The sequence below is a fragment of the Haliotis asinina genome, chromosome 3, assembly GCF_037392515.1.
Source record: "Haliotis asinina isolate JCU_RB_2024 chromosome 3, JCU_Hal_asi_v2, whole genome shotgun sequence".
In the NCBI taxonomy this organism is placed as follows: domain Eukaryota; kingdom Metazoa; phylum Mollusca; class Gastropoda; order Lepetellida; family Haliotidae; genus Haliotis; species Haliotis asinina.
Genome location: NC_090282.1, coordinates 61,273,092 through 61,291,887, shown reverse-complemented (window position 1 = coordinate 61,291,887; position 18,796 = coordinate 61,273,092). Strand labels below are relative to the sequence as shown.

At 37.7% G+C, this 18,796-nt stretch overlaps 1 protein-coding gene across 1 annotated transcript in view; it reads right to left on the bottom strand.

Annotated features, from left to right (window-relative positions):
• Positions 1–7,934, bottom strand: part of LOC137278277 (sodium channel protein 1 brain-like) — a 66,968-nt gene extending 59,034 nt beyond the window's left edge. The window contains exons 1-2 of the mRNA XM_067810517.1: positions 7,862–7,934; positions 5,948–6,560 (exon numbers count right to left, since the gene is read on the bottom strand). Coding sequence (XP_067666618.1) covers positions 5,948–6,415 — 468 coding nt within the window. The 5' untranslated portion in view covers positions 6,416–6,560; positions 7,862–7,934. The remainder of the gene's footprint in view (positions 1–5,947; positions 6,561–7,861) is intronic.
• Positions 7,935–18,796: the final 10,862 nt, after the last annotated feature.

The following is an 18,796-nucleotide window of genomic DNA, read 5'->3' as shown; positions in this document are numbered from 1 at the left end:
GGATACTCTACAACAGGGATAGGTCACTCGCTTGTTTTCTTTACCATTTGTACTAATTAACGTGTGCCTCGTCATGCTCCAACGCACACAGTGAATTGGCTCATTCCCAGTGCAGCTTCAGTTGTGTTTAACCAGGGAGACTATATAGAGTATATGTTGTAGATTATCCCTGATTTAACAGAACTTCAGCCAGTTTATTGAATCAGTCGGAATTTTACAATGAATGAATGAATTATATTAAGAATTTAAGAGCAAGAATTATGTGAATGAAAGAACAAAATAAAGAAAAAGAATAAAAGAAATAAGTGAATGAAAGAATAAATGATACACCGTGGCCTTACCCCCCAAAACATTTTAAGGAACGCAAAAGTATCGCAAGAACATGTGCTAACATCAGCTGTCCTTCTAAAAAATTTACTTTGAAATTTTTTGTTTACATTAATAATTAATTCAGACATCTTATTGCATGTGGGGAATGGAATGGACATTAACAAATTGTTAACTGACACTGTCACACTGCCCTCAAAAATAAAGTGTAAAACTCTCACAAAGCGTTCTAAAAAACCTCCAGTTTTGTCAAATAATAAGATCAACAAGAAAGAAAGAAGTTATGAAACAATAACCCTCAGGCATCAATGGCGAATCAGATCAGATGCAATATGTCATATTTTTCTCACACCTCAAATACACCCTAACATTTTGTTTTAGATTATGGAACTATCACTATTACTTGCAAACACATTTCACCTGATGGTATATTCCCCTCATAGGAATTAAAGGTGTATGTGAAAGATGTTTTTGAAGTAATTACTAGACACACTCAAACAAAGGCATATAGTATTTCAATGACGGAACAGAGCAGATCGGTGACATGTCACATTTTTCACACACCTAAAATACACCCTAACATTCTTTTTTAGATTATGAAACTATCACTATTACTTGAAAACACATTTCACCTGATAGTATATTCCCCTGATATGAATTAAAGGTGTATGTGAAAGATGTTTTTAAGGAAGTAACTAGGAATACTTAAACAACGGCGTATAGCATTTCAATGGCGAAATGTCATATTTTTCACACACCTCAATTACACCCTAACAATTTTTTTAAGTCATAAAACTCACTATTACTTGCAAATACCTTTCAACTAAAGGTATGTTCTCCTTCTAAAAATTAATCGAATGTGTGAAAGAAGTTTTTATCGGCACAATTTAGTCTATCTTCACGGTGAATCGAGAAAAGAAGCCAGTGAGCTATAACATAGCGACTTGAAACTTTACTACAAATCTACTGTCCTAATACGGACACTAATACCAATTATTTGACTTAACCTGAAGTGATAAAAATAGTTAACCTATCCTCTACATGTTGGATTTCAGTTGTTACAACACTCAGCAAACTTAATCAGCTGTTGAAAATAAACCGGGGTCAATCTTAAATACTACACTGCCACCATATTGGCTACACTGGTTACGTAACGACCCGAGACATATGTTCAGCAGCTTTTCGAGGAGTTTCTTCTCCCCCTCTATATAGGCTCCCTGCTAGCACATGTTTAAGACTCATCACAGTTAGTAATTATTTTCCCTAGTCTAGTTTTACAGAGCTGCCAGCTGTCCACAAAGAATTGCCAGAATTTACCTTGTCTTAGAGTAGCATTTTTTTTTAACACCACTGGTTCATTTTATTCAGCTCTGCTATGGCAATGACAAAGAAAATGTTGCCAGCTTGAAACTAGCATGAAACCTTCAACATTAACAAATTCCTTCTGGGCTAAAAGTAGGCTAGTCCTAATTTCACTGGGCAAGTTTCATGATTCATTCATGCAACCTAACTTATGCATAATCGTATCAAATTAAAGCATAAAGTGCCATATGTAATAAACCCTAGAGATAATGTATTAATCAAGAGAGTGAGATGCCATTTCACTCCCCATTCACCATGTAAAACAAACTTCATATTATATGTATAACTGCATATTTAACTTCATTCATGTTTGAAAGAATCATATGCAATATTAACATCTCCAAATACACACATGAGCAGACTATATGTGTTAAAGAGTGAAAAAGTAAAAATCAATCATCATAAAAAAACCTGTAATTTTGAGTTGTTTGCAGAAACAATATTAGAAATCTACTTTGACAACTGTAAGTAAATATCCATTCTTGCACATATGTGTATATTCTTTACAGTAATAACAAACTAGTGCGACAAGGTATGATATCCTTAAAAACTGTTGCAGCTGACAACACCAAATGGACTTCTTGCTGCTTATTATAACATATGTCTCTGTTATTGTGACTATCCTTCAAATCTGATGCACCTGAGCATCACAGATATGACAAATATGAAAAATCTCCTTGAATGGAATCTGCACCATTTTAACAGGTCTGATAGATGGTTTGGAAGCACCTAATAGCCAGGATCCATGGGACAAAAATGTCAGAAATATCTAAAAGGACATATGTAAATGAAAACGTGTAGGCAAATACTGAAATAGTCAAAACCACTTACTGCTTGATGATACAAGCATATCCCATGAGTAGAATGATAGTATCAGTATTGAAATGGATGGCATGACTTAAAAAAAGTTAACTAAAATCAAACACATTTAAAACAGTAACAACAAATAACCAATTTGTTTGACTACCTAAATTGATTGAACTACTTTGTTGACAATGAGGTGAGGCTTATCGTGTGTAAGTGGATTAGCTACTGATGTACAACCAAAATATGAGTGCTTTGACCACTTCTGGATACACAAATCATGATGAAAATCAATATTCATCACCTGATGTCTTGTTTACCTCAAAAAAACCAACCCTATCATTCTCAGTTCCCAATGGATTAGAAATCATATATATCTTTTGTCCTTAGAGAAAATGGAATGGGGATTCCATTTGTGTGAACAATCACCTTATTGTTGATAAAAACAGTCAATATTCTAGGTTGTTAGTCAGCACAGTTTTTCTGTATTGGCAAATAATTCTAATAATTATCAAGAGTACATTGTTCAATCTTTGAGCACTCGTCATAGGGATCTGAAGTATAGTCCAATCAAAGAGAAACTGGAATATTTCTATTGACACTCAAGATGATTAGTGGGGAGGTCACCACTCATTGGTACATGCACAATATCCCATAGAAATGCCCCCAAAGATTTTTCTGTTGACTGAATACATGACAGGAACTGAAATTTTATGAGCATGTATTGTAAGCAGCAGTGCATCTCAACACAAGCTGGCAATATGATTTAACAAGTGACTACTGAATAGTTCTACTTCTGGCTGGTTACAAATGTTGGACCATGGTTACACGTGTAAAATGAACACAAGTCAGTTGTGGGTTAACCATAGGCCACTAATATACTCTATGCTCGCTCAGCTATGTGGAAGTCGCGGCGGCTGAGCGGGCTAGGCAGCTGACTTTGTCTGAAGGCGATTAGGTGCCTGACTCTGAGGGTGTGGGTTCGAATCCTGGATGGGACTCAACCAAAAAAGTACTAGAATTTGTACTTTACTGAGAAAGGGAAATCCCAAATATGACATATGTTAGAAAAGAAGAAGAAAATGATAGCACTCCAAAGACCCAGTTTACTGAAAGGGAGAATGTTAGAGAGTACGTCATCAAGAACAGTGGCTGATGATGCATACTACCATATACCCATAGTCTCTGATTAAACCCTTTGACTCCATACTGGAAAACCTCAATGGAGGATACAGTTTGCTTTAACTGCCTTAAAAGTGTTTAAGTTGAACCCAGCATGCTGCTGAAATGTCCACTATATGAAATCTATGAAATTCGCTGGTTTCATATTTTGTATACACAAATGTGGCTAACTAACACTCAGTCTGTAAAAACAAATAGCTCTAATACAAACAAATTACTATATTAAAATTAATAAGGGGCCCCAGTGAGATGAGAGTTTTAGAACCTGTGGAAAACAAAGACTTGATTCTTTTGGGGCTTTTGCATTCAAGAAAGAGCTGGATGGAAGTGAAAATAATGTGCTTCACAGACTGTCAGACAGTCTAATATTCTGTATATAATGACAAGCAAATGGGTGTTGCACATTTTAATGTATCCATTAAGATATTCTCATGATTTAAAAAAATAATGACAATATACATCTTTTTTCCCCTCAGCATATGTGATACATCTTTATACACAACTGAACTGAGATACAGGATACTTCACACTATTCAAATATATGATTTTCCTCCTTCAAGGAAATACAGGGCCAATTTTCCTCTCTGAATGCAATACAGTGCCTATTGTTAATGATTAATTTCTGTTGCTGCAATAGTTATCTTTACAATCTCAGAATGTTGATGCCTATCCCTACATCACTGAGATTCTCCTACAGGCTAAACCATCAAGTAAAGGATGCTAAGTGACAGCATCTCATCACTTAATAATTCATGAATTGAGGTGGAAATCAACATCAAGGCAAGAAATCAATGAAAGTGTAATACAGTAACATAAGAAATATAACCGAAAGATAATTGAAGATAATGCAAATTAACCGGTTGTCATAGCAGACCAGAATAAATTTACATATGGTTTTATGGAATGAAAGCTGAATTGAGAAACATGAACTGAGGAAACAAATGATGATGAGAATTATTCATCATTTTGCACCACATGTCAATAGCAACATAGACATGAAACAAACAGAAAAGGTGTCAAGTTAGAGATCAGAATTATGCAGTGCAGTGTTATGACAGGTGAACTATTCTCACATTTTTTCACAAATGCTTCTGGGTTTTTTTAAGATCAAAATATGCTGTTTGTTTTGTAACTAAGCTGATGGTTCAAACAAGTTTGATTTGAAAATTGCATCTAAAACAATTAGACAAAAAGTCCATAACAATTACAATCAATCCAGAAGAATAATGCAAAACTATTGCAGTTGCATTGGTGCACCATATGTCTATAATATTCAGTGACATCAGTGTTAATGCTTACATGGAAATGCAATAAGCTTTGTAGAGTGTTTGTAATTTCTTTTTCAACCACCACTGTTTACAGTAAGATATCTTAAGGCCATCTCTGAGTGATGTAATTATATGATTAATATGACAAATGTGTAGTAAACAGAAACTGGTGCAATATTCTGTGTGGGATGATTGACCATTGGTGGACACAGCAAGTAATATACATGAGTGTCATTGGTGTTTATTAAGGGTTATTACTGTAACAGGAGCATATGCGAAAAGCTTCAGCCAGTTTTAACAGTGTATGGTGAATCTGATCTAGTGGTACCTATCTTAAGGAACACAGAAAGAATATCAGTGACACCAGTATTCTCATAAGTGTTATTATTGTTTAAGAATATGTGGAAAAGACTCTCCATGTTGCAAAATTTTTAATGAGTGAATGGGTTGAATGAGTTCAGCTAACAAGAACTGCTGCTTCTGAGAGATCAAGGTTCAACGGTGAACCTAGAATCTGAATAAAACTGACGAAACATCATCATCAAAATCCATGATGAGCAGAATCCTGCACTGCTTGAGGATGCATTTCTGTATGGAGACTTGTGAGCAACACATGATGCCATAACTGTACTTGGAGCTGGAGTACAGTTGTGTCTGCATATTGCTTGTGTTTCTGATATACTTCTGCTTGCAAACAGTCACTTTATCAGCAATGTACCTGATATGTGTGCATAGTTCATGACATACACATGTTCACAAACAGAGGTGAATGTCAATGATCTGGGTATGATGGATACTAAGAATTATGTTACAGTTTTAAAATTAGCTACTGCATTCAACAAATGAACACATAATCAAACACCAGCACAAAATATTCCAGCAGTAGATACTGATAGTTCACATAGGACATGCTGAACAGAGGAACACTGTATAATGGTAAAACAATGTGAGACTGTGAGAAAAAAGGGTAAAGGTTAACTTCAAAATTCTGCTGTGTGACCCACCTTGTCCTTAATCCCTTGGTCAATCTCTTCAATAGGCCAACCACAGTATGGAGTAGGAAAAACTCCATAGTTTTCTGTGAGTGTATTTCCCTCATGGAGAAGAGGGTCTGGTTCCACATGCTGCTCATCTTCATCATCATCGCCAAACCTAAGGTCACCATCAACAAGACGTGCTGTCTGCCCTTTCTTGAGACGTTCTTGTGCTTTCAACTTCTCTGACTTCTCTCGAATCACAAGTTCCTCATATGTTTTTTCTGTAAACTTCCTGAAGCGACACATTTTGCTAAATGGTTTTGGCTTCTCCTCCTCAGGTTTGCTGGGTTCTTTATCCATCTCCTCGTTTTCAAGAGGAACTTTACTAGGAATGTCCTCTGCTGGTGAGGAAACCTCTTCCCCAGGTGGGATTTTATCATCTTCTGGAATCGTAGTGGCTGTGTTGTTTGTGATGTCTTCATCTTCAGCTTTCATGATTTATACATGCAAACATCAGGCACTGCTTCGGCTAGGTGGGGCACTGTCCTGTGTCCACAGTAGGTGAAGTTTTTATGTTGTTTTACAGTCTTCTACAGAGCAATCCCATCAATACTAATTTCCACATTTTGTCTAGTGTTTCCTGCAATTGTATAGACACAGTGATTAATATAATATGTCATTAAAAACTGATTAAAACTAATTATGTGTTCATTTCAAGTTTAATCCAATTTTCATGTCAATGCTGTTTTCTTGGGATTGTTTTCACTTTGAGATAACATTATGTTGATGCAGTATTTTTAACTGTACTTAAACATTATTTCTATGCATTTCTGTGTAAATGTGACTTGCCGAACATTTCAAAAGATTACTTGGCTGAAACTAGTAAAAAGGTGATAACACTAGGGAGTTAGATGAAAAACATCATGATCCTTATCCAAACATTTTTATTTCAGATTTCAATGGCCATTTGTTTTGGTTGCTAAACATAATCTGCAGTGTAGACTACATATGAGTAGCAAGTAAATTTCTTTGTGAAAAACATGAACATGCAGTTCCTAATTTCTTAATTGCAAGCAGCTGCTAAAATGTTCCTTCATCTCACTTACAAGCATTAACTCAGCATAGTGGGTTAGATAATATCAACTATATCCATGCATACACACACACACACACACACACACACACACACACACACACACACACACACACACACACACACACACACACAAAATGTTGAGATGTTTAGAATTCGGTCACAAATATTAATTTCTCCCAATCTGTAACATATTTGTTTTCATCCAGTGTTTCAGAAAGTATATACAAAAAATGACTTTTTATAATACCCAATCTCTGTCAAAAAAGTTCAGTCCGGTGTCCATAACTCAAGTTACTTTAGATTTCTACACATTCATTCATGGGTGCGAATACTGAACTTCATAGAACTGAGAACCTGGTGAGTAGCCATTTCCGACAAACATGAGGTTATACTCTAGAAGATACATCTACCTGAGTAATTACCATCAGTTACACACAATCTCTCTCTAATCAGTTACACTTCTCTTTAATTCTGTGTTTAACCTTACCCTCGGTGTTACCCTTGGAAGGCAGCAGAATTCCAGAGAAAGTCCTTCCACTTTTAATGCGTCTTCACACACATTACATATCCTCTCAATAAGCAAACAGCTCTAAGTAACCCATGTTCACGCTTTGCATATTTCGTCCCCAACAACGCACCCCTTGCGACACATCGTGACTGCCGTTACACAATAATACTCACAAACATGGCGTTCTAAATACTACCAAAGCTTGGGGTTCGAGTCGGCAAAGTTTTGTATGTACGCAAAGGTCTCAAGAATGTGTATCCTAACCACTGGTGAAAAAAATACAAAGAGAACGCCCTTAACCACACCACGATCACTGGTGTGTATCAACCAAACCTACCTTGTCATTAGGCGAGTCTCTACGTCAAGTTATTAATCCCAGTTTAAAGATCACATAACGACAGCCACGCCGAGGCAATAACGCCAGCTCGCCAGACATCGACTGATCCAAGTCGACGACGTCACTCAGGTGTATAGGATTCCTTTACCATGTGACTGATCTGCAGGTATTGGCCAGCTATAGTCAGCACTAACATACACACTGTCCATATGCCGCCGACACAAGTCACCTGTTTCTTTCCTCAGTTAACACAGAATCATTTGATAAGTTCCGAGTTTTCACCGCGAGAATCTAGTCTAGCTTGACGAAGTCCAATTAGCACAATGACTTTCTTTTGTTCTCATTAGTAATGACTAATTGATAAGGGCAAAAGCATGGTTGAAACCGGTCCCCACACACTGTTTGCTTTGGGAAGGTATATACCAGGTTACATCGATCGAGTCCGAGTGTTATTGATGGTAACCGGCGATTGCTTGTACTCTCAAACATGTTATCCCCTGCGTCGATGTCCTGTTAACTTTAATTATACAGCCTTGTCGGGCGTGGAACAAGCTCAAATGGTACAAGACAGCACTAACGTTCTCGCGAATACTACATTCAGTTATCTTTAGAAATTCAAATGTGAAGAAAATACACGCAAACATACCTCTCCAAGTTTGTAGCATTCCAGCTTTAACTGCTGCTAATCGAACTGGTAATCTGTTAAAACTGAGCTAGTTTTCTCCAACAATACAATTGCTGGGACTTCAGCTTAGTAGGTGATCGTTAGAGCGGAACAAGCAGCAAATTAGTCGTAAGTATATTTCCGAAATCCACTTAATCAAACGCCTATTGTATATAGGCATCTAGTCGCACTCTTGTAGAATGCAGTCGTGTATTAGTGTTGGGCGGTCGGTCGGAACACCCAAATCCTTTTATTGACAAGCCCCAATTATTGAAGATTGAATAGGGCTTTGCAGTGGCAAGGCAACGTCTACAGTTTGTCAATTGTAACTGTGACGCCGAGGTGAGAGGTGACGACTTGGGTCGCAGGCCAGAACCCTTCCTTAGTATTCCAACACTGCAAACGCCAATACATTTTGTACGTGTCTGTCTGAGATTTTAATATACATTCAGAGACGCATTCACATAGGCTATACGTCCTGGCAAAAGCACAACAATATGGATATGCATTATTAGATACCAGTCTCATGACTTGCCAATCCCCAGACGCTCATAAGTGTATCCCTAGATTTCATATAAAAGAAATAAGACCAGGAAACCACGATAAAACAATGGTATCCATTTAACAATGACAAACAAGATTTCTGTATTGGAAGGTATGAAGGGATACAGATCTTTGTAGTAATGACGTCATGGGTTTGGAGACGATCACCTTACTCAGTTCCACATCACTACACGCATGGTGAAAATAATTTTGAAGCACCATAGCATCGATTTATCCAAACTGTAAGATCTGGTTCTGTCTAGAATGTGACAGATTTATACCAGGACAACTCGGCGTTTAAACAAAGCCGACTGAATAGAACCACTGACTGATAAATTGCCGTTGTGTTGGACACGCGGTGCGTTAGTGTTGCTTCCTGTTAATGGCCAATCATTTAGGTGTACGGTTCTATATTAACTGTTGACAACGGAAACGATTCTATTCAACCTATTCACCAGTAACTGCATATGCTGTGTAAAACCTCGGCGACAGTTGCTGTCAACACTTTCACCTGGTATGTATTTTTTCAACGTCTTACACGAGTTAACAGTTTCATTAGGGCTTTCAATATATCATCACTCACCGGCACAAATCAATGATGAAGAGAACTTACGCACTTAAAGAACACTGTCAACGATAACTGTCGTCGTCTGTCAAGGGAAACGGAACTTTACTGAACCTTAACGGGAATGTACTAAATGTCTTTTCTTTGAATGGCTGAGCCTATTTAATTTCCACGGTTTGGAGACACTGAGCATATAGATGATGTTGACATCAACAGAGTCCCGTCATCATAAAATAGTGTAACACTTGAGGCTACTACCTTCATCTATAACACTGTAACGTTGACAACGCGAACAGCAAAGGCCTACACACTACGAATCTTGCCACTCGACTGGCATGGCATTGCAATATAGGTGAGTTCAGACTTTAATGTCAAAGGTACGTTCGGAAATGTGAGAGAAACCACTACCAGACATATTCCAACTATCATTCATGGAGGAATGTATATAGCTGATTCTGGAGCAGAAAAAACCCAACGGATATGAGAAATGAGACAATGCCACTTCCATATAATCTTGAAAAAATCTCTGCTGAAAGGACAGTGCATTATGCGATTCCAACTACATAACAAGCATGTGTTGTATTAATGAAGATACCCATTGCATGAGCAACGATTCACATCATCTCACCACGATCATCCAAGTCTTACCAGAGGAATTCGAAGTTGTGATCCAAATAATGAAATTGTATAGTTTGTAGGAACAACGTCTCTATGAATAGAACTACGCTTTAAACTATAACGGTTAATAATTTCATTGAGCTTTTTTTATGAAGACTGTCATAACACGACTCATTTCCCATTTCAGTCCACTCTGGTGTTGGGGATCTAGTCTGAGTGAGTGAGTTTAGTTTTACGCCGAGTGAGTGAGTTAGTTTTACGCCACACACAGCAATATTCCAGCTATATGGCGGTGGTCTGTAATAATCGAGTCTGGACCAGACAATCCAGTGATCAACAACATGAGCATCAATCTGCGCAATTGGGAACCGATGACATGTGTCAGCCAAGTCAGCGAGCCTGACCACCCGATCCCGTTAGCCGCCTCTTACGACAAGCATAGTCGCCTTTCACGGCAAACATGGGTTGAGGAAGGCCTATTCTACCCCGGGACCTTCATGGGTCGGATCTAGTCTCAAGTACGTATAAGCAGCCATTTTATTGTACCATGTATAAGAACGGGGCGGTGGTTGAAGGAAAGGGAAGACCCGGGTTCAATTCCCGAATCAATTCTGTTTAACATTTAACCTTTAATCACTCTCGATACCGATTTTCTCGATACCGAGTGGATAATTTCTGTTCCGACGAATAAGCAGGATCCATCGCAATTACCCATACAACGCCAAATACAATGAGGTTAGCCAATTCTGTGAGAAACTCGAGAAAAGGCGAGAGAAGCTCCACTGCCATGTTACTGTTTTGATTCTTTTGGCCGATTAGGATCATGACACACGAGGGCCTACCGTATATATGTCGTAGAACAATGAAGATATAATATGCCGGGTTATCTAGTATGTGCTTTTCACCATCGATTAGTGCCCGCAAATCCAATATGCTTATTGGTAAGTAATAAGGTCCAAAGCAGTTTATAAGTGCACAAATCAATAATCCAACTGCACGACAGTTGCATGCATGAAAGTAACAGAATCCTGGGCCACGTTTAACAAAGCTATCGTAGGGCTACGAATGTCGTAACTCCTGCACTGTAACATAGCCATACGGCAGCCGTAGCGCTGAGGTATATAGCTATGTGAAATGGGATCTTGGACATTAAGGCGAACACATATAACAATGCGACCACGCGTTGAAACCTTTTACTTTTTATCCGATGCATGAGTGGTCCAGTCGTCAACAACGCTGCAATTCGTTGTGCAAAGATGCCTCCTTGGACCTCTCAGAAGATCAATGATAGTGGCCCCGGTTCGTTTGATTATGCTTCCTACCTACAGACTCGAGCAAATTATATTCGGACACTTTAAAGAGTAATTTCCATGCATTGTTATTTCAGTGTAGCATAAATAATTTTCTTGCAGTGACTTTGGGATGGAACTTTGTAAAATTTACATGCTAATGTCAAATCATATCTGCCCTGTGCATATAATTTTCAAACCACTATTTAACTAATGACATAACATTGATCAACTTAGGTATGGTTCCACAATGCACCACCCACAGTCCGCCATGTTAAAAGAGTTTCGCGGTACTATACATATGCTGATTAAATAGCTGCCATTCGATAAATAAGCAAGGGGAAATTAAACAGAAATTTATGCTACACTGAAATCTTCTTTTAATTCTTTGACGTACAACGTTTCGGGGTCATTTCAGACCGTTTTAGGGTTCACCCGATGAAGGGGTCTGAAATGACCTCGAAACGTTATGTGTCAAGGTCATACCTGGCACCGGTCTGTAACCTGGTGGGTTACACTAATTTCTTATCAGCAACATTAAGCTGACGCGCAGTGATATACCAGGATGACCGTGGAAAGCAGTTGTAATGAGAGCCAACTCACGAACTCATTCTTGCTACAAGCATGGAACCAAATCCCTCATATGATTACTATATACATTACAAACCACAGTAGCTGTCACGTCACAAACCACTGGTGTTTGCTGAAAAACGTATACATGGGGACACTCGGACACGAATGGCCCACCCTGTCGTCTTGAACACCAGATGGAATGGGTGTCTGTTCCAGATTCGTTTCTTTGACTGTCAGAAACGTACTCTTATTCCTTGTTTTAAGAAAGCGGCAACGGACTTAGTCAAGCATTAAACCTTTCGGATAGCCTTCCAAGTTTCTTGTCCTTCAGGAATCTAGATAAGGCAATTTCACACTGTCCCTTGAGCTCCGGCAGTTTGGGGTTGGTCATCGATATTCCGGATTGGTCAAAATCCAAGATGGCGGCCATACGGTGACTAGCAACGTTTTTTTCCCCGGGAGTTTAATAAGGTGTTGTTTTTAATGCCAGCTAAGGTCTGCATCATTCATTGGAATACTTTTCTATCATACGATTTTGTGAACTCAAGCTATTATGTGCATTATCACAGATAAATTTCAGGTATTTCGTGTTGAATTTCAGATTTCTACAAAAAATGGTGTATTATTGCTTCTCTCTTGATAATGAGCGACAGTTGGAAACTGTCACCACGCATAATTGTAGGGGAAACCCCCTGCTCCATGGGGAATACGGTATCGGTGAGACAAACTCCTGGATTTGGCCGTAGAAATGCGTTTTCCAACGCCAGTCAATGATAACAGTGTACGGGTTGGTTTGGCATACACTGCAGGATTAATCACTTTTTCAAACGAAACGTGTTCTGTTTGACTGTGAAGCGTGAATGCAAAGACATATTTGTGATGCTGAACAAAATAAAAGTTATCTCATCTTCTTTAGAAGACTTTTAACAACTTTCCGCACGCACAGAGGCATAGATTTCAGTTTGCTGCCTTGACTGTATCTCAAAGTATATAGTCTAACTGAATGAAAGTGTGAAATGTTACATGTTAAAGGCATACCATTTTGATAATCTAATGAACACTAATTGCAAAGCATGTCGCATAACTCCTTCTAGGGAAACATACATGCATTCACTATGCGTCATCCTCGATTCAATTTTTTAAATTGCTAGATACTTTTCCAGTTATTTAAATCTGGACATGCGCGACGCCGAGTGAGTGCCTTGTCATCTCGAGTAAGTTTGAATCGCGGTGCTACTACTGTGATTTTAATGGTTAAAGTTTTGCAGAGACAATTCGTCATTGTGTATATCATCATGAAGATAAGATTCTGAAAATAAGCACGCACCAACAAACTGAACAGTTAGGGTTACAAAGACGAAACTTTTTTTCATACACTAACTCATACACTCATATACTCATACATTGTCATACACCAGCGGAAACAACTCTAACGATTGAAAATCATGTGAACTTTAGGAAACTTAACACAGTAACTGTCTTTAAACCACATATATTTTAACAACTGATCTGCTTAGTTGTTGTCGTCTGAAATTATAAAAAAATGTTAACAATGAATATTTATTACCTTTTTTGCCCATTCACATTTTTATTAATCCGGAATACCAGTGAGCAACCCCAAACTGCCGGAGCTCAATGGGCGGTGTGAATTTAGTCAGTTTTATGAATTTTCAAAACAGTTTTGCTTTATGACGAAAAAAACCCCGTTTTTCTCCTCTTTCACAATATTGAAAATGGCCAAATTCACCCTAATATTTCTGCTGTGCGGTAATCAACTAAAAATTACTTCATTTGATGTCACGTCCTGGAATATTGCTAAAAGTGGGGTAAAACAAAACCCACTCATTTAATTTGAACATGACTGACACAGACATAGGTACAAGGTAGGTTTGCTGTCACGTGGGCACCTTCGTAGCAAATCTAAGCAACTGGAAGGGAGAGCTGGTACTGTATTATACACGATACTAAAAGTGTATGTTCTTCTGTTCTCCACATTCTACATGGGTCGTATGAGGCAGCTGAAGTGAGTGTATGTATTTCTTTCCACCGTGAGCATTTTATAAGGTATATCACCTCAACTTGTACACAGACAACAAAGTAAGTCCCTCAGTCACAGTATAAGCAACGACTCGCCTCATCTTGGCAGCATGACATGCAATCGCCCAAGTCAAACAATCAACCCATAATCCACATTTTGTCAACCCTCAGATTTTATACAGGGGCCAGCTCTATCCGGAAACTGAGAACTGGAGAGAGGAACATTGTTAAGGTCACTTGTCGATTGCTACTATCTATCAGATGAATGATTCGCCAATCAACCTCGAGTGACATGGTACAAATTGGAACACTGAATTCCTCTATCACATCTCCTTTAATCATACATAGTGGCACTTTCGATTTAATATTAACTTCTTTGCCGACTAACCATGTAAATTGATCGCGATTTCTTCCTAAAGTGACGGAAATCTTACGGATGCCGGAGACTTCCAGGACATTGGCGATGAGGTCAATGTAGCCTTGGCAATGGTAAATCTACCTTAGTGGTACCGTGAGTATAAATGGCATGTTTTATCGACTTACCAGTTTTTCTATGAAACAAGGTTGGTTCTGTCCACAACTATATAAAGCTTGTCAACATTAAGTATCCTGGCTTTCAGCTGGCGTCCTCTTTCGTTAGCTGCTAATCGTACAAGCGTATTTCAACATAGCTGTAACTCTGACAGGCCAGCATTAGGCAGATTTGTCACACAGGGTTTACATTATGTAAGCCTGTTTGAGACCGCACGGTTCTTTCAATAAGCATAAAGCTAAGTGCACAAAGAGACATTTACGGGTATAGCTTCGAATAAGGATTTACGTATCGCCTGTCGATACAAATATAACCTGTGAAAAGGTATTGGGTAACCATCAAACCCTATATTGAGATCAATGCTTCAGCAACGGGCATTGAGTAAAGGTGTCAATAGCATGTGTTTGTCATAGCTAAAATCTAAATTACTGAATTATTTCTTTATTGATTTTAAAGACTGTAAAGTAGAGTCGAGACTACAGTTGTATTGACAGTTCAGGTAGTCACGTGTAATGACATTAATTACAAAGTGGCCTCGTGTTCGTTTAGATCTTGATAAGATCAAACCAAATACAACAGTTAATTAACTTTAGGGATGTAGGTATGTATTTAGGATGTTTCAAAATACGTTTATACTTGTTATTAGTGAGTCGGATATTTAGTGTTATAATAATAATACCAATTTTAGTACATCTTCAGTTGAACTAGAATATCAGTAATACAAAATAGTAATACAAATATAGTAAAAGTACATTCTTGCAACCAGAATTGAAATGAAGTTTTGTTTTACTCCAGCAATAGAACATACCACATCCTTAAGTTGGGCCGGTTTCTGTGACTATAAATGAACATGTCATCATTAGCAGTTTCGATGCTAAACTCTCGAACAAAACTCACGTTTCTATGTATACAGAGTACGTTTTCTAGGTAGAAAATATTACAGTAATCTATTACAGAATACAACTACTCCAGTCACATCTGAGAAGTTCAACACAGATGTATTGTTCTTGGATGGAATCGCGATGAAATTACGAGTAATTTGCCACGGAATATACGCCCAGCTGTTCTTTGGTTTTTCTTTTCAAAACCTAGAGAAAGAGCCTGCCAAATCTATGGAATAAATAGTTAATGTTTCTTCGTTATATTGTAAATTTAAGGCAATAAGACAAACGGTAGCTCACCAAAGCGAGAACAGTTCTTACATGAAAATAAGGACGCTTGAGAGTAAGAAGGTAAGTGCTTAGTGAACTGAAATCCTACCGTGTGATTACTTTGTTCTCTCTGTTGAACAATGCCCACGGCGGGAATAATCACACGTACAGTATTATAGACTGGAGAGAGAAAGGCCTTAGTCCTATGTTAAGAGTCTCCACCTCAAATCCGGTTGTAATTTGCTTCAAAGAATAATCTAATGCACAATTAGATATTCAATCGTTCGTTCTTACAACCCATTTCGATCTAAACAGGCACAGAGATAGATACCTATAGACAGATTATTCTCTTTTCTTGACTTTGTATATCAGGAACGAGAGAAAAACAAAATCACATAATTAGTCCTCATATGCCTTTTACATTCATAACTAGTTTTTTAAGTAATTTCCTCTCACAACGTAAGAAAATAAACTAGCCAGGAACAATGATTACTAAGTCATCATAACAGATTCTTGCCTCGTAAACATTCACCATCAATATTAAAAGGAAGGTCTGAATCCGTGCACGTAGGAGAAATGGTTAATACATAACATCTAAAATACTGCACTATTGCGTGTTCAGTGTCATGAGATGCAACCACACAGGCGTGACATGTCACAACGTCTTCGTTTCTTAGTCGTCCGCTGTCACCATATTGGACTCTTCACATCGCGCTTTATACATGAGGTATGAAGAGGAAGACTTTATTGATATGAACCTATTGCCACCATGTCGCTACTCCAGAAATATATAAAGAAACGTTTTCTGCCAATGGAACAGCAATATGCGCTAATATTTGGCACGTTGTCACAGACGACCAAAAGGCCCTTTTAGTGAGAGTATTATTCCATTCTGAATAGACTGGGGCTCAAGTCAATTACTCCACAACACCAAGAACAGAAGCAGCTGCTAATCTAACGTAATCAGTGATGGTACATCTGACCCACTGGCCTTGCATGGTTGCTGGCAAATATATTTAGGAAAATACAGTGGCAGTTTTATGGTAGTGTTTGGTAGGAAGGGATGTGCCTGATTTCTAACTTAATATTGAAATAAGACAAAATGCCTGGCCTTATGTTCCTCACATGCAAGCATCATGGCAGAAATTACTTCTTTTGTTTTTTTATGGTTGGATTAAAAAATACATCACAGGGAACAAAATCTTCATCCTGTCATATCCAGTAGCCCACCTAGCTGCTGTAGCTCTGATGGAGAGAATGTTATTGACCTACTGTGTTGTTTTGGAGCTGATCTTTGAGTATGAACAGTCTTTATAAAATTGTGCCTAATCAGACAACCGTCTTCAATATGCCTACCGAAATAAGCATTGTAGAAAGGCTCTGGGCACATCTAAAACATAGGACATTGGGGAAGGGTTAGAAGCTACTGATCACTCAATATAATTATATTGATCTAACACCTGGTGCTACAAAGGGATAGGTGCACCATCAAGTGCTTTGGATAACACAAGCCTGCCACCAGCTGAGAAACATGGTCTGTTTCTTCTAACAACCCTGACTTGATGACACTGGTTGATTAACATACAAATTCCTCTGTAGCAAATACATGTATGTGGTAGGCAATATGTGTTATTCTAAATTTTTTGATGGAATATTTTCCCAGTATCAGTCACCAGCTTTGCCCACTAGCTTTAATCAAGGTCTAGTAAAAGAAACAAATCATTTAGTTCAGTAAGCTCTGCTTACAAATGCCTCTAAATCAACACTGGAAATGATATCAAGACTCAGATTTGTAACACGTAACAGTTCTTGTACATGTTGAAACATGATTCTTTAACTGTGTGCATTAAACAATGATGCTGTTTGCATAAGTGCCATTTCTTCTTATCTTGTGACAAAGGTGTACATTATATCTTAAACTTGACCTCCACTATATCATGTATAGTACCAACTTCTTAAACCATGACAGAGGGAATATTACCACAAATTGTCTTGTGCTGCCTTGTTGTCCTTTCTACCCTTAATCTCATATGTGATACTTGAACATGTGGCTAGGTATTCAGTTCGACAATGTCATTGTTTAAAATACTAATTTGCTATGCAAGCCAAACGTCAATATACTCGATAAATATTTCATTTCCAGGAAATTATCTCATGGCTGAGGGAAAGCTATCAGATCATGTTTTCAGGGGGTCAGAAACATCCTCACTCTGGCTAATCATGCCAGACCTCATTGCCTTTGCCAGGACCTTAAATAATAGATTAAAGTAGAGATTAGAGAAGCCCTAATTCAAAATCCACACTGCTTTTACATATGATGACTGTTACCAGAAAAGTAATTTGAAACACTCTGTCTATATAATGCTATATTCAGTAATCTTATGGAGAATCCATGTTTAAAGTCAATAACCTAAAAAATCCCATTAGATACTAGTGGAAGAAATTGTGTTCAATTCAAGAATAATTACTTTTAGATTCTAGTTACTGGGTAATTCCTCTGAAAAAAATGTAACTATAGAAACAGTTGTAATTATGGCAATTATTAAATAAAGACATAAATCAATGAAAATGTTATTAGAGATTTCCAAATATGGCATAAATTCTAATCAAAAACATATACAGGTTTGTTTTAGCTATTTCTAACTAAACATGAAGACAGCTGTCATCATCCTTTGAATCCTGAGATAATAGCAGCATGAATATTATTGAATATGTAAATAATATCATTTGTTAATAACATTTCTGTAAGAAGAATTTCAAACAAGAGCAACATCATGAACGCAGGGTTCACAAACAAAAATTCTGTACAAACTTTAAAAAAACAGTCAATAAAGGAATATTGAATACAAAAGGAACCCCAATTTCTGTAAATTTCTCAGAACTGCAAATGTGGATGGAAATAGTGTGCTAGAGCTGAGTCATAATTGAGTGGAAAATGGGGGTGAATGATATAGAAAATATAT